The sequence below is a fragment of the Oncorhynchus tshawytscha genome, linkage group LG29, assembly GCF_018296145.1.
Source record: "Oncorhynchus tshawytscha isolate Ot180627B linkage group LG29, Otsh_v2.0, whole genome shotgun sequence".
Lineage (NCBI taxonomy): Eukaryota > Metazoa > Chordata > Actinopteri > Salmoniformes > Salmonidae > Oncorhynchus > Oncorhynchus tshawytscha.
Window position 1 is genome coordinate 22,581,012 of NC_056457.1, and position 17,782 is coordinate 22,598,793.

Below are 17,782 nucleotides of genomic sequence, written 5' to 3' on the forward strand. Positions count from 1 at the left end.
ACTGAACCAATCAAGTGTAATTTCTACTGAGTTCGGACCAACCAGGAAAACTTTTTTGTTTTGTTGCACATTATTAAGATGGTAGTTATTTATATGGTAGTACGGATTCGATGCTTTGGGTGATAATTTGTAATTGTACATTTCTCACGTAGTGTGCAGAATATCGTATATTAATGTAATATATCCACGCTTTGAGTGAAATACTGTTTACTGCGGGTAATTTAGAAATGTGCATTCACAACTGTACGGACGCGGTGTACGCTGGGAATTATTCTGAATATTCATGATTCCATAAAACGAGTTCATTGGACAGTAAAATATATTAGTTAAATCCGAGTTGTGTTTCGTTAGTTGGGATAGTTGGGTTGACATATATTGCTTTTGGTCTAGTTATATTTTGTTAGATTGAGTTCAGGCAAATATTTTTGTATAGTGGTTAGAGCGTTGGACTAGTAACCGGAAGGTTGCAAGTTCAAATCCACGAGCTGACAAGGTACAAATCTGTCGTTCTGCCCCTGAACAGGCAGTTAAACCCACTGTTCCTAGGCCGTCATTGAAAATAAGAATTTGTTCTTAACTGACTTGCCTAGTTAACTAAAGGTCAAATAAAAATAAAATAGTTACAACTAGAAAGTATTACAAGATGTGTGATAATAGAAATATATGTATATGCAAGTTAGGAGAAACACATCTTCTGTTTTCCAAAAGACTAGTCAAGTTGTGTAGTGAGCAGGTTGGGGGTCACAAATGTGGACTCTACGTAACTGACTGTGAACATTATGAATCGTTTGTACCCACTACAATCGGACCAGTCAATTGCTGTTCATGGTGCCATACGTATTTATATAGACATGAACAAATATAGTTTTTAATCATGGTTAGTGACATTGTAGAAACCTTATACGAACAACATGTGTTCCACCATTGCAGTTAGTATAATGATTGCTCGCTGAAATAGATGCAATATTTTGAGAAATATTTGTTATGTTCTTTGTAGAAATTAGTAGTGCATGATGGGATATCTCAAAAAGCTGAAACCTCATTATTGTGTTGAATCTAATAGCAGGACAGACTGAACCAGTAAAATTAATTCCCTGATTTTTACGACACTATTTCCGAGACACGCAGATAGGAAGATGCTGTAATTTTAACTATTGAACGACACGTTAAGACTGACGTATACAATGTATCATGCGCAATGATTTGACCATTATTAGCCACTCGGGGGCGCACCACATCCGTGATATTTATGGAGAACATCATCTCTACCGTCTCTGAAACTGGCATTGCTATCATGGGCTACAGTGCCGTGTAATGAGTGCTGAGCAGTGGTGGAAAAAGTACCCAATTGTCATATTTGAGTCAAATTAAATATACCATAATAGAAAATGACAAAAGTAAAAGTCACCCAGTAAAACAAGTCAAAAAGTATTTGGTTTAAAATACTCAAGTACAAAAGGTAAATGTAATTGCAAAAATATACTTAAGTATGGAAAGTAAAATTATAAATAATTTCTAATGTATTATATTAAGCAAACCAGACTGCACCATTTTCTTTTTTTCATATTTTTTAATTAAGGACAGCCAGGGGCATTCTCCAACATTCGGACATAATTTACAAAGCACGTGTGCTTAGTAAAGTATAGATACCCCCAAAAAACTACTAAAGTAGTACTTTAAATTAAATTTACTTAAGTACTTTTACACCAGTGGTGATGAGTCAAATTACAAATTAAAGTCTTAGGGACAGACGGCTTAAAATAATATAGGGATAGACTTTTGCTTTGTCTTGATTTTAAATTGGCTATAAAAAAAAAAATCTAAGTAGACCGTTCTGCTTCTGACATCTTGAATGCCTTGGATCCTGCTGCTCTGGTCTGGCCTCTTAATGCACTCATCAAACAATTGAAACAAGTGCAGCCTGTCACAATCAATAGACCAATTAAAAGGAAGTCAGAGACATGACCTCCTCTACTGGGAAGCTAAAGACATGAGGTCCTCTAATTTGAACAAAAGTCCAATTTTTTTGGGGGGGATCTCTTAATATTGATAGTTTATTAATTTATTTATTTGTATTATTATTGTTTATTGTTTTCTTCTTGGGCCTCTATAACTATATCTATTGTTTTTATTTTTGTTGTTGTTGTGTGATTTGGATTAATCCCCTCTACCACACGGAACTCCACTAATCTACTGACGGAACGCAAGAGGTGGCTAACAACAGACCTCCATCCTATGCTAGCTTGCTACCGATGGCCTGGCTAGCTGTCTAAATCGCCGTGACCCCCAACCAACCTCTCCACTCACTGGACCCTTTTGATCACTCGACTAAGCATGCCTCTCCTTAATGTCAATATGTCTTGTCCATTGCTGTTCTGGTTAGTGTTTATTGGCTTATTTCACTGTAGAGCCTCTAGTCCTGCTCACTATACCTTATCCAACCTATTAGTTCCACCACCCACACATGCAATGACATCTCCTGGTTTCAATGATGTTTCTAGAGACAATATCTCTCTCTTCATCACTCAATACCTAGGTTTACCTCCACTGTATTCACATCCTACCATACCTTTGTCTGTACATTATACCTTGATGCTATTTTATCGCCCACAGAAACCTCCTTTTACTCTCTGTTCCAGACGTTCTAGACGACCAATTCTTATTGCTTTTAGCCGCACCCTTATTCTACTCCTCCTATGTTCCTCTGGCGATGTAGAGGTGAATCCAGGCCCTGCAGTGCCTAGCTCTACTCCTATTCCCCAGGCGCTCTCTTTTGACAACTTTTGTAACCGTAATAGCCTTGGTTTCATGCATGTTAACATTAGAAGCCTCCTCCCTAAGTTTGTTCTATTCACTGCTTTAGCACACTCTGCCAACCCGGATGTTCTAGCTGTGTCTGAATCCTGGCTTAGGAAGACCACCAAAAATTCAGAAATTTTAATTCCAAACTACAACATTTTCAGACAAGATAGAACTGCCAAAGGGGGCGGTGTTGCAATCTACTGCAAAGATAGCCTGCAGAGTTCTGTCCTACTATCCAGGTCTGTACCCAAACAATTTGAACTTCTACTTTTAAAAATCCACCTCTCTAAAAACAAGTCTCTCACCGTTGCCGCCTGCTATAGACCACCCTCTGCCCCCAGCTGTGCTCTGGACACCATATGTGAACTGATTGCCCCCATCTATCTTCAGAGCTCGTGCTGCTAGGCGACCTAAACTGGAACATGCTTAACACCCCAGCCATCCTACAATCTAAACTTGATGCCCTCAATCTCACACAAATTATCAATGAACCTACCAGGTACCTCCCCAAAGCCTTAAACACGGGCACCCTCATAGATATCATCCTAACCAACTTCCCCTCTAAATACACCTCTGCTGTCTTCAACCAAGATCTCAGCGATCACTGCCTCATTGCCTGCATCCGTAATGGGTCAGCGGTCAAACGACCTCCACTCATCACTGTAAAACGCTCCCTGAAACACTTCAGCGAGCAGGCCTTTCTAATCGACCTGGCCGGGGTATCCTGGAAGGATATTGATCTCATCCCGTCAGTAGAGGATGCCTGGATATTTTTTAAAAATGCCTTCCTAACCATCTTAAATAAACATGCCCCATTCAAGAAATTTAGAACCAGGAACAGATATAGTCCTTGGTTCTCCCCAGACCTGACTGCCCTTAACCAACACAAAAACATCCTATGGCGTTCTGCATTAGCATCGAACAGCCCCCGTGATATGCAGCTGTTCAGGGAAGCTAGAAACCAATATACACAGGCAGTTAGAAAAGCCAAGGCTAGCTTTTTAAAGCAGAAATTTGCTTCCTGCAATACTAACTCAAAAAAGTTCTGGGACACTGTAAAGTCCATGGAGAATAAGAACACCTCCTCCCAGCTGCCCACTGCACTGAAGATAGGAAACACTGTCACCACTGATAAATCCACCATAATTGAGAATTTCAATAAGCATTTTTCTACGGCTGACCATGCTTTCCACCTGGCTACTCCTACCCCGGTCAACAGCACTGCACCCCCAACAGCAACTTGCCCAAGCCTTCCCCATTTCTCCTTCTCCCAAATCCATTCAGCTGATGTTCTGAAAGAGCTGCAAAATCTGGACCCCTACAAATCAGCCGGGCTAGACAATCTGGACCCTTTCTTTCTAAAATTATCTGCCGAAATTGTTGCCACCCCTAATACTAGCCTGTTCAACCTCTCTTTCGTGTCGTCTGAGATTCCCAAAGATTGGAAAGCAGCTGCGGTCATCCCCCTCTTCAAAGGGGGGGACACTCTTGACCCAAACTGCTACAGACCTATATCTATCCTACCATGCCTTTCTAAGGTCTTTGAAAGCCAAGTCAACAAACAGATTACCGACCATTTCGAATATCACCATACCTTCTCTGCTATGCAATCTGGTTTCAGAGCTGGTCATGGGTGCACCTCAGCCACGCTCAAGGTCCTAAACGATATCTTAACCGCCATCGATAAGAAACATTACTGTGCAGCCGTATTCATTGATCTGGCCAAGGCTTTCGACTCTGTCAATCACCACATCCTCATCGGCAGACTCGACAGCCTTGGTTTCTCAAATGATTGCCTCGCCTGGTTCACCAACTACTTATCTGATAGAGTTCAGTGTGTAAAATCGGAGGGTCTGCTGTCCGGACCTCTGGCAGTCTCTATGGGGGTGCCACAGGGTTCAATTCTTGGACCGACTCTCTTCTCTGTATACATCAATGAGGTCGCTCTTGCTGCTGGTGAGTCTCTGATCCACCTCTACACAGACGACACCATTCTGTATACTTCCGGCCCTTCTTTGGACACTGTGTTAACAACCCTCCAGGCAAGCTTCAATGCCATACAACTCTCCTTCCGTGGCCTCCAATTGCTCTTAAATACAAGTAAAACTAAATGCATGCTCTTCAACCGATCGCTACCTGCACCTACCCGCCTGTCCAACATCACTACTCTGGACGGCTCTGACTTAGAATACGTGGACAACTACAAATACTTAGGTGTCTGGTTAGACTGTAAACTCTCCTTCCAGACCCATATCAAACATCTCCAATCCAAAGTTAAATCTAGAATTGGCTTCCTATTTCGCAACAAAGCATCCTTCACTCATGCTGCCAAACATACCCTTGTAAAACTGACCATCCTACCAATCCTCGACTTTGGTGATGTCATTTACAAAATAGCCTCCAATACCCTACTCAACAAATTGGATGCAGTCTATCACAGTGCAATCCGTTTTGTCACCAAAGCCCCATATACTACCCACCATTGCGACCTGTACGCTCTCGTTGGCTGGCCCTCGCTTCATACTCGTCGCCAAACCCACTGGCTCCATGTCATCTACAAGACCCTGCTAGGTAAAGTCCCCCTTATCTCAGCTCGCTGGTCACCATAGCATCTCCCACCTGTGGCACACGCTCCAGCAGGTATATCTCTCTAGTCACCCCCAAAACCAATTCTTTCTTTGGCCGCCTCTCCTTCCAGTTCTCTGCTGCCAATGACTGGAACGAACTACAAAAATCTCTGAAACTGGAAACACTTATCTCCCTCACAAGCTTTAAGCACCAATTGTCAGAGCAGCTCACAGATTACTGCACCTGTACATAGCCCACCTATAATTTAGCCCAAACAACTACCTCTTTCCCAACTGTATTTAATTAATTAATTTATTTTGCTCCTTTGCACCCCATTATTTTTATTTCTACTTTGCACATTCTTCCATTACAAAACTACCATTCCAGTGTTTTACTTGCTATATTGCATTTACTTTGCCACCATGGCCTTTTTTGCCTTTACCTCCCTTCTCACCTCATTTGCTCACATTGTATATAGACTTGTTTATACTGTATTATTGACTGTATGTTTGTTTTACTCCATGTGTAACTCTGTGTCGTTGTATCTGTCGAACTGCTTTGCTTTATCTTGGCCAGGTCGCAATTGTAAATGAGAACTTGTTCTCAACTTGCCTACCTGGTTAAATAAAGGTGAAATAAAAAAATAAAAAAAATAGTTTGACAAAGACGCCCGCCGATAGCAAGACACATTAATCTCACCGGAGAAAGCATCCGCGCCAGCAAAACGGCACCCCTATGTCTCAGTATGTGTAGATGGTTGGTAGAGTTTCTTTATAACATGTACAGGGTCGCAAATGTATTTTCGTGGTACAGTGGCCTTTTTTAAGCTCCAACAGTGCAGGTCAAAGAGAAGTAAATTAAACAATGCCTATTCAGCAGCTTAATGGTCTGGGGGTAGAAGCTATTAGCCATTCTTTCCGGTTTTTTTCCATGATGCTCCTGTACTGCCCGTGTCTGAGTGATAGAAGCGGAGAGAACAGGCATTCCTGTTCATATGCATTCCTTTTGTCCAGGTGGTTGACGGCAGTGTACATTGCAATGGTGTTTACATCTTCCGTGGATCTGTCAGGGCGGAAGGTGAATTGGAGAGGGTCGGGGAGGGAGGAGATGATGTGATTTTTGATTAGCCTCTCGAACCACAGCATGATGACGGAAGTGAGTGCTAGTCGTTCAGTTACTTTCCCTCTTTTGGGCAGGAGAATGATAGTGGATATCTTGAACCAGGTGGGGATAACGGCCTGAGCTCGAGAGAGATTGAAAACACGACAACTTGCTGATCTGCTCATGCTCCGAGGGCGCGGCTAGGGACGCCGTCTGGTCCGGCAGCCTTGCGAGGGTTAATAGGTTTCAATGACTTTGCATACGTCCTCCGTGGAGACCGCAAGCACATAGCCCTCGTTATCCTCAGCCCATGTATCTTATTCTGTCTGGCCAAAAAGAGTATGACACAGGATTTCTAGAGCTGTTGTTGTGCAGGCTATGTGGGCGGAGCTATAGTTCATGACTAACTTGCAATCATATGAACAAAAACTCTAGGATGGGACCCTTTGATCTTCTTCTTCCCACTGAATGTGTTATGTAAGGCTGCCAGTCTCTTTCTCTTTACACAAATGAACATGTGAAATGTTGTGCCTGTGCTGATACAGTTGTGATGCTGGTCTACAGATTAACGATCGCCACTCAGTTGGAAACAATGATTATGATTGTGAATTATGAGCATTTTTAAATGAAAAGATTGCAAAGAGAATGTTTTTTAAATTAAATATTGTGAAGATAATTGATGCAAAGATAACCATTCATATGGGTGCTTGGTATTTGACACAACATAAACAAGTCACAACGTGCTTCGTTTTAGTGGCCTTTGACAACAATTGTAGCGTATCCATCAGCTTTAAACAGTGCTTTAATTAAATAATTAAGCTTGTGTTGCATTTCATTTGCTTAGTCTGGTCTCTCTCCTTCCCATCTCTCTCTCTCTCGCTGTGACTGGCAAAACAAGGGAAACTGCTGATGCACAACCAAATTTCGAACTTACACATTGTGTATTCAACTATTCTAACTCTCAACAGTAAATTGAGACCCTGGACATGTCCGAATACCCGTACTTGCATCCTAAATAGTATTCCTTTTGAGTATGCGGAAGAATAACGTGTTATACTATGTGATATTTCGAAAATTGAGTATACTTTAAACGCCTGACTGTTGCACTAATTTCAGCTTTGACAACCGCTGATCAATTAGATATATAAAATAATGAATTTGGCCTTTACTACCGCATAGAAATGCACTGAACAACACATTCCTAGATGGCAACAAAAAAATAGTACACAAATGTAGAATAAGGAATAAGGTTTTGAAGTGTCTGTCCTATATCTAGGAGATATAAGAAAGCTCAGGAAATCTTTTAGTTTTTTTGGACACAATCCCTTATATTTGTTGGCACAAACAAACTACCTCCATACTTCCATTAGTTTGTATGGGTTGCCTTCAGACGTGTCACTTGTGGGGGTCGTGTTCATGATAATCTCCCCTTTCCATTGAGTCGTGATAATAGATTGTAGGCCAAACCGTTCGGACACTGCAGACAGGCAGGCAGGGAACTGAGAGACTGAAAAACAGCTTCTATCTCAAGGCCATCAGACTGTTAAACAGCCATCACTAACATTGAGTGGCAGCTGCCAACATACTGACTCAACTCCAGCCACTGGAAAAATTGATGTAATAAATGTATCACTAGCCACAATTAAAAACAATGCCACTTAATAAAATGTTTACATACCCTACATTACTCATCTCATATGTATATACTGTACTCTATACCATCTACTGCATCTTGCCATCTTGATGTCATCTTGATGTAATGTATCACTAGCCACTTTAAACAATGCCACTTTATATAATGTTTACATACCCTACATTACTGATCTCGTATGTATGTACTGTACTCCATCCACTGCATCTTGCCTATGCCGTTCTGTACCTTCATACATTTTTTTATGTACATATTCTTATTCATTCCTTTACACTTGTAAAGGTAGTTGTTGTAAAATTGTTAGGTTAGATTACTCGTTGGATATTACTGCATTGTCGGAATTAGAAACACAAGCATTTCGCTACACTCTCATTAACATCTGCTAACCATGTGTATGTGACAAACCTGATTTTCAGGATGGCATAGACATAGGCGGTGAGGTGGAGACGTAGCCCAAAAACTGATATCTCTAGCTTAAACTGGCAGATTTTGTATTATTTTTTTTCCCCCCAATTTCGTGGTATCCAATTGTTTTCGCTACAACTCCCGTATGGGCTCGGGAGAGACGGAGGTTGAAGGTCATGCGTCCTCCGATACACAACCCAACCAAGCCGCACTGCTTCTCAACACAGCGCACATCCAACCCGGAAGCCAGCCGCACCAATGTGTCAGAGGAAACACCATGCACCTGGCAACCTTGGTTAGTGCACACTGCGCCCGGCCCACCACAGGAGTCGCTGGTGCGCGATGAGATAAGGACATCCCTACCGGCCAAGACCTCCCTAACGACGCTAGGCCAATTGTGAGTCGTCCCACGCGGCCGGTTACGACAGAGCCTGGGCGCGAACCCAGTGTCTCTGATGGCACAGCTGGCGTTGCAGTACAGGGCCCTTAACCACTGCGCCACCCGGGAGGCCCAAACTGGTGTATTTTTATGGAGATTTTTTTTATTATGTAACTTAGATTGACGCATGGGTGCGTCAATAGACTCTTAAGGATTTTAACCATATTACACGTTTGAAAAACTGAACCAAACCATATTAAAGGGGATACCTAGTCAGTTGCGCAACTGAATGCATTCAACCCTAAATGTGTCTTCTTCTGAATCAGAGAGGAGCATGGGGCTGCCTTAATCAACGTCCGCGGCTCCTGTTGTTGTTGGGGGTTAACTGCCTTGCTCAAGGGCAGAACGGCAGATTTTTCCACCTTACCTGCTTGGTTATTGGCCCAATGCTCTTAACCGCCAGGCTACCTGCCGATTTTGAATAATGCAATAATTCACAAGCATGTGCAGACATAAAGGGTTTATTTTCTCGTCTGTATGCTGCTACACTCATTACATTTTAGCTTCAGGACAAAAGCACAAACAGCATGTTGCTAACAGCATGTCTTCATCAAGTAACGTTAGCCTATAAAAAATGAACAGTTAGGCCTACTACCCCTCTCATACGAATATAAAAGTACAGTAAGCCTAACTTACAACATTACAGCAAGTCAGGCTTAATTTTATCAATGCCTTGCAAATCATTCAGCCTATATGTGGTAAAATCAAATTGCGACTGAAAAAGTTGGTATAGTATATAAGTGAATTCACTGGGGAGTTGCAACAAGCTGTTTTATATGAAAGTTTATACCTGCCACCCCCAAAAATGTATACATTGAAATGCCTCATGATTTGTCGACGCATATACAATTAATCTGTGCCTTAGTCTGTTCAACTGCAGCCTATAACAACCACAGCTGCAGGTAGCCTAAATTCCTTCTGATCCGATTTGGGCCTGGTCAGGGGAAACAAAGCAATAACATAATGTATTTATAGCCTAAAATATGTACTTATAGACTAATATAAGCACATTTATTTGTGTTCTGAGAAAATGTGAATGTGGTCAAATTTGGTTTATATTCAAACTTTGAGTGATTACATAGGCCTTTTGAATCCAAAATGACTGAATGGAATTAATCATTCAACACAATAGTGATGACAGACTGTAAGCACAACTTTTTAATTACAGATGCAAAGGTCTACATGTAAGTGTTACAATATAATTCATATACTATCTATACAAAAGTATGTGGACACATCAAATTAGTGCATTCGGGTATTTCAGCCACACCCGTTGCTAACAGGTGTATAAAATCGAGCACACAGGCATGCAATCTGATTAGACATAACATTGGCCATAGAATGACCTTACTGAAGAGCTTAGTGACTTTCAACGTGCCACCGTCATAGGATGACACCTTTCCAACAGTCAGTTCATCAAATTTATGCCTTGCTAGAGTTGCCCCGGTCAACTGTAAGTGCTGTTATATGTGAAGTGGAAATGTCTAGGAGCAACAACGGCTCAGCCGCGGAGTGGTAGGCCGCACAAGCTTACAGAATGGGACCGCCGAGTGCTGAAGTGCATAGCACGTAAAATTAATCTGTCCTCGTTTGCAACATTCACTACCGTGTTCCAAACTGCTCCTGAAAGCAACAGCCTTTCAAATTAGAAAGGTGTTAAACAATGGAAGTGTTCATGAATTTACCTGCAAAAAAGCAGAGAACCATTTACACAGGTTATGTGATCTGTGAAAATGCCTGAATCATGACTAGGTCTTTAGGTGTATTCTAATTTGCAGTGTTTTAAAAAAAAAATCCCCTATGCTTTTCAGATGTACGAAAAAGCAGGCAAAAAGAAGCAGGCATGTTAAATGAATGGGATTTTGGTCTAAAGGATATCTCTCTCCGTCTCTCTGTCTTTCTCTCTCCATCCATCCCCATTTCGCTCTGTCTCTCTCTCTCTCTCTCTCTCTCGCTCGCTCGCTCTTAACGAATGCACGAACATCATGTGGTCCTGGCTTGGCGCTGTCGTCTCGTTGCTGAATCAAACAGCTTGGATCGTGGTAGGTGCTGTGTCACACAAGCAGCCACAGTTTACGTCTGTGCAATTTTAATGCGGCATCCACTCAGGACAGCATAGTGACTGTGCGAACGTACTTGCGAGACACACCACTCAGAGAGAGACGCGCTACTTTATTTTTACCGACTTGACCTCGGGATATGATACAGAGCTGTTGCCAGGTTTTGAACCACTATTGCGCACGAATATATTGGATTTATTGTCGTGTGGAATAAAGACGGCATATTTGAAAATGAACCCGCCGTGCGCGCGCTGTGGGAAAATTGTCTATCCGACAGAGAAAGTCAACTGCCTTGATAAGGTCAGATCACAATTTTAGGCAGTTGTCTATATCAGAATTGACTGCGCTGTATTTCAGGAGTCTGTTGGTAGATTTTTAAACTTCGATTCAAACTTATCTTTGGCCACATAGCCTAATGTCACAAAAGAGTGAGTGCACTGCTACACACAAGACCAGATTATGCCAAAGTTTATAGGTGTATTATAGTAGCCTATCTATTGTAGCATACACTCTAAGAAAAAATCGTTCCAACAGGGTTCTTTGGCTTTCCCAATTGAATAACCCTTTTGGGTTCTTCAAGGGGTTCTCCTATGGGGACAGCCAAACAACCCTTTTAGCTTATGATAGGTAATAGATAGAAAAAAAAGTTGCTATGAGTGTAGGCCTATGAATCATATTGACATGACAAGGGGACGGAATAGCCTGCAAGTTTAGCCTTTATCCCCTGAAGGACATAGGCTATTCAGATTTGCTCAATATGGAATGACTGTGGAATTTTCTTGAGTGTGATCTTTTCTTTTCACTAGATCAAAATATGAATGCTGATTTATGGTGGAATATAATAATACTAGTTCATGATCGTTTAATAGTGCCTTTGTATTATTGATGTCTAAATCAGACCTAGGTCTATACTAGGCTACAATTACTACTACTACTACAGGTTAATTGTAAAAAGGTAACTTAGAAGTGAGCATCTTGTGTCTGCTAAACCAACGCTATAGCCTTTATCTTGACCACTCAGCCCTGGGTCCTGCGTTTCCTGCAGGCCTACCCATTATCTAAACCACAAACCCTGGTCCTGCTTTATGGCCATATGGTATCAATGTGGCCCACTTTCTAAGGACATCAGACATTACATCACATCATGCACATGCAATCAAACGGAACACATCACGGACATTGACTACTTTCTGTCACCTATCCAAGCAAATCTGTGGCCGAAACGCCAGTGGACAGTTGTAGCACAGGCGTATCTGCAACCAAATGCATGGCCTATTGTACAGCTCTGACACCTGCCACATATAGAGGCATATTCTTAGTTAAATGATTTGCTCAATTTGGAATCAGCAATTACCTCAGGGCAATTCCCGGAGGAGATGGCTGCCGTTTTACGGGTGCCTAACCAATTCTGCTATTGTGTGTTTTTTATTTTTATTTTGTACGTAATGTTTCTGCCACCGTCTCTTATGACCGAAAATAGCTTCTGGATGTCAAAACAGTGATTACTCACCTCGTACTGGATGAAGATTTTTTCTTTAACGAGTCGGACGCAAAGGATATAGTTCAGACACCCAAATCATTCTCATGATGAAGAGACAGAGATATCGGGGACATACAGTTGAAGTCGGAAGGTGACATACACCTTAGCCAATTACATTTAAACTCAGTTTTTCACAATCCCTGACATTTAATCCTAGTAAAAATTCCCTGTCTTAGGTCAGTTAGGATCACCATTTTATTTTAAGAATGTGAAATGTCAGAATAATAGTAGAGAGAATGATTTACTTTTATTTATTTATTTCATCACATTCCCAGTGGGTCAGAAGTTTACATACACTCAATTAGTATTTGGTAGCATTGCCTTTAAGTTGTTTAACTTGGGTCAAACATTTCGGGTAGCCTTCCACAAGCTTCCCACAATAAGTTGGGGGAATTTTGTCCCATTCTGACAGCTCCTGACAGAGCTAGTGTAACTGAGTCAGGTTTGTAGGCCTCCTGGCTCGCACACCCTTTTTCAGTTCTGCCCACAAATGTTCTATAGGTTTGAGGTCAGGGCTTTGCGATGGCCACTCCAATACCTTGACTTTGTTTTCCTTAAGCCATTTTGCCACAACTTTGGAAGTATGTTTGTGGTCATTGTCCATTTGGAAGACCCATTTGCGACCAAGCTTTAACTTCCTAACTGATGTCTTGAGATTTTGCTTCAATATATCCACATAATTGTCCTGCCTCGTGATGCCATCTATTTTGTGAAGTGCACCAGTCCCTCCTGCAGCAAAGCACCCCCACAACATTTTGCTGCCACCCTCGTGCTTCACGGTTGGGTTGGTGTTCTTCAGCTTGTAAGCGTCCCCCTTTTTCCTCCAAACAAATAAGCTTCCCCCTTTTTCCTCCAAACATAACGATGGTTATTATGGCCAAACAGTTATATTTTTGTTTCATCAGACCAGAGGACATTTCTCCAAAAAGTACGATCTTTGTCCCCATGTGCAGTTGCAAACTGTATTCTGTCTTTTTTATGGCAGTTTTGAAGCAGTGTCTTCTTCCTTGCTGAGTGGCCTTTCAGGTTATGTCGATATAGGACTCATTTTACTGTGGATATAGATACTTTTGTACCTGTTTCCTCCAGCATCTTCACAAGGTCCTTTGCTGTTGCTCTGGGATTGATTTGCACTTTTCTCACCACAGTACGTTCATCTCTAGGAGACAGAACGTGTCTCCTTCCTGAGCGGTATGACGGCGCGTGGTCCCATGGTGTTTATACTTGCATACTATTGTTTGTACAGATGAACGTGGTACCTTCAGGCGTTTGGAAATTGCTCCCCAGGATGACCAAACCTGTGGAGGTCTACAAATTTTTTTCCTGAGGTCTTGGCCTGATTTCTTTTGAGTTTCCCATGATGTCAAGCAAAGAGGCACTGAGTTTGAAGGTAGGCCTTGAAATACATCCACAGGTACACCTCCTATTGACTCAAATGATGTCAATTAGCCTATCAGAAGCTTCTAAAGCCATGACATCATTTTCTGGAATGTTCCAAGCTGTTTAAAGGCACAGTCAACATAGTGTATATAAACTTCTGACCCACTGGAATTGTGATACAGTGAGTTATAAGTGAGATAATCTGTCTGTAAACAATGGAAAAATTACTTGTGTTTTGCACAAAGTAGATGTCCTAACCGACTTGCCCAAACTATAGTTTGTTAACCATAAATTTGTGGAGTGATTGAAAAACAAGCTTTAATGACTCCAACCTAACTGTATCTAAATGTCCGTCTTCAACAGTAGGTCGGGGTGCCTTGTAAGGATCTGACTGCAAGTGGGTAATCTGCCTCTACCATCAGTCCTATTTGCAACCTACAATCATTAAATGACAAAATGGACAAGCTGTGATTACGAATTTCCTACCAACGAGACATTAAAAACTGTAATATCTTATGTTTCACAGAGTCATGGCTGAATGATGACATGGATAGCATACAACTTGCAGGGTTTTTGCTGCATCTGCAAGATTATCTGTGTATATTTGTAAACAACAGCTTGTGCATGAAATCTAATATTAACGAAGTCTCGAGCTTTTGCTTGCCTGAGGTAAAGTATCTCATCATCAGCAGTAGACCACACTATTTATCAAGAGTTTTCTTCAATATTTTTGTAGCTGTCTATTTACCACCACAAACCGGTGCTGGTGCTAAGACCGCACTCAATGAGCTGTATAAGGCCATAAGAAAACAGAAAATGCTCATTCAGAGGTGGCGCTCCTAGTGGTCGGGGACTTTAATGCAGGGAACTTAAATCGGTTTTCTCTCATTTCTAACAGCATGTTAAATGTGCAAGCAGAGGGGGGGAAACTCTCTAGACCACCTTTACTTCACACACAGAGTTGCATACAAAGCTCTCCCTTGCCCTCCATTTGGCAAATCTTACCATAATTCTATTTTCCTGATTCCTGCTTACAAGCAAAAACTAAAACAGGAAGCACTAGTGACTCGCTCAATACGGAGGTGGTCAGATGATGCAGATGCTAAGCTACAGGACTGTTTTGCTAGCACAGACTGGAATATGTTCTGGGATTCTTCCGGTGGCATTGAGGAGTACACCACATCAGTCACTGGCTTCATCAATCAGTGTATCAATTACGTGGTCCCCACAGTGACCATACGTACATACCCCAACCAGAGGCCATGGTTTAAAGGCAACATCTGCATTGAGCTTAAGGGTAGCGTTGCCACTTTCAAGGAGCAGGACTCTCTATGCCTTCCGACGAACCATCAAACAGGCAAAGTGACAATACAGGACTGAGATTGAATTGTACTACACCGGCTCTGACGCTCGTCGGATGTGGCAGGGCTTGCAAACTATTACAGACTACAAATGGAAGCACAGCCGCGAGCTGCCCAGTGACTCAAGCCTACCAGAAAATTACTTCTACACTCACTTCAAAACAAGCAAGACTGAAGCATGCATGAGAGCATCAGCTGTTCCGGACAACTGTATGACCACGCTCTCTGTAGCCGATGTGAGTAAGTCCTTTAAACAGGTCAACATTCACAAGGTCGCAGGGCCAGACGAATTACCAGGACATGTACTCCAAGCATGCACTATGCACTGACCAACTGGCAAGTGCCTTCACTGACATTTTCAATCTGTCCCTGACTGAGTTTGTAATACCAACATGTTTCAAGCAGACCACCATAGTCCCTGTGCCCAAGAACACTAAGGTAACCTGCCTAAATGACTACTGACCCGTAGCACTCACATATGTAGCCATGAAGTGCTTTGAAAGGCTGGCCATGGCTCACATCAAAACCTAGTTTCCCAGAAACCCTAGACCCCATCCAATTTACATACCGCCCCAAAAAATCCACAGATGATGCAATCTCTATTGCACTCCACACTGCCCTTTCCCACCAGGACAAAAGGAACAATTACGTGAGAATGCTATTAATTGACTATAGCTCAGCTTTCAACACCATAGTGCCCTCAAAGCTCATCACTAAGCTAAGGAACCTGGGACTAAACACCTCCCTCTGCAACTGGATCCTGGACTTCCTGACGGGCCACCCCCCAGGGGGTAAGAGTAGGTAACAACACATCTGCCATGCTGATCTTTAACACGGGGGCCCATCAGGGGTGCATGCTCAGCCCCCTTCTGTACTCTCTGTTCACCCATGACTGCATGGCCAGGAACGACAACAACACCTTCATTAAGTTTGCTGACGACTCAACAGTAGCCCTGATCATCCGACAACGATGAGACAACCTGTAGGGAGGAGGTCAGAGACCTGGCCATGTAGTGCCAGGATAACAACCTCTCCCTCAACGTGATCAAGACAAAGGTAATGATTGTGGGCTACAGGAAAAGGAGGACCAAGCACGCCCCCATTCTCATCGACGGGGCTGTAGTGGAACAGGTTGAGAGCTTCAGGTTCCTTGGTGTCCAACAAACTATCATGGTCCAAACACACCAAGACAGTCGTGAAGAGGGCACGACAAAGCCTATTCCCCCTCAGGAGATTGAAAATATTTGGCATGGGTCCTCAGATCCTCAAAAGGTTCTACAGCTGCACCGAGAGCATCCTGACTGGTTTTATCACTGCCTGGTCCGGCAACTGCTCGGCTTCCGACCGCAAGGCACTACAGAGTGTAATGTGTATGGCCCATTTCATCACTGGGGCCAAGCTTCCTGCCATCCAGGACCTCTCTACCAGGCGGTGTCAGAGGAAGGCCCTAAAAATTGTCAAAGACTCCAGCCACCCTAGTCATAGACTGTTCTCTCTGATACTGCACGACAAGCGGTACCGGAGCACCAAGTCGAAGTCCAAAAGGCTTCTTAACAGCTTTTACCCCCAAGCCATAAGACTCCTGAACAGCTAATCAATTGTCTACCCGGACTATTTGCATTGTCCCCTCCACACACACCTTCTTTTATGCTGCTGCTTCTCTGTTTATTATCTATGCATAGTCACTTTACCTCAACCTACATGTACATATTACCTCAATTACCTTGACTAACCTGTGCCCTGCACATTGACTCTGTAGCGGTACCCCCTGTAAATACCCTCGCTACAGTTATTTTACTGCTGCTCTTTAATTCTTTCTTTTTTCTTTTTTTTAAATGTTTAACTTTTTAAAAACTTAATAAACAATGCAGTTAAGAAAAATTATTGTTAAGGGCTTGTAAGTAAGCGTTTCACTGTAAGGTCTTCACCTGTTGTATTCGGCACATTTGATTTGTTTTGATACGGTAACCTTTGTTGAATTCAGAAACCTTTCTTATTTTCTTTTTCACTTAATTGTTTAGAATCACTTCTCTTGGTTGTGGTCATAGAAATCTGGAATATTAGTTATGTCTCGGATGCCTTTCAACTAATGAAGGCACTTGTTCATTCACAATTCTCAAATTTGAGCACCAGCAGAAGGCCAAACTGAATTGAAATATAATTTGTGTTTTCCTTTCCAGAATTGGCATAAAGGATGCTTCCACTGCGAGGTGTGTAAGATGACCCTGAACATGAAGAACTACAAAGGCTACGATAAGAAGCCCTACTGCAATGCGTGAGTACATTTGTTGCTTCAATTATTTATATGCTTTGGTTTTAGGGCTTAAGTCAGTGGTCTCAAACAGTTTTGTTGATGAAGTGGCAGAAGTAGGGTATGAGCAGTGGGCATTCATGGGCAATGCATTTATAGTGGAGGTGATTTGGAATCCCGCTCTTGTGATAAGGTGGACCTGCCTGATACTATTTCACTCTTGG

The 17,782-nt window shown here is 42.3% G+C and overlaps 1 protein-coding gene across 3 annotated transcripts in view; it reads left to right on the forward strand.

The window, feature by feature from the left end:
• Positions 1-10,936: 10,936 nt before the first annotated feature.
• LOC112233590 (LIM zinc-binding domain-containing Nebulette) overlaps positions 10,937-17,782 on the forward strand; it is a 119,384-nt gene continuing 112,538 nt past the window's right edge. The window contains exons 1-2 of one of the 3 annotated variants that reach the window (XM_024401334.2): positions 10,937-11,008; positions 17,488-17,582. In XM_024401334.2, the coding sequence (XP_024257102.1) occupies positions 10,952-11,008; positions 17,488-17,582 (152 nt within the window). In that variant the 5' untranslated portion in view covers positions 10,937-10,951. The other 2 variants (XM_024401336.1, XM_024401333.2) reach the window with 2 other exon arrangements.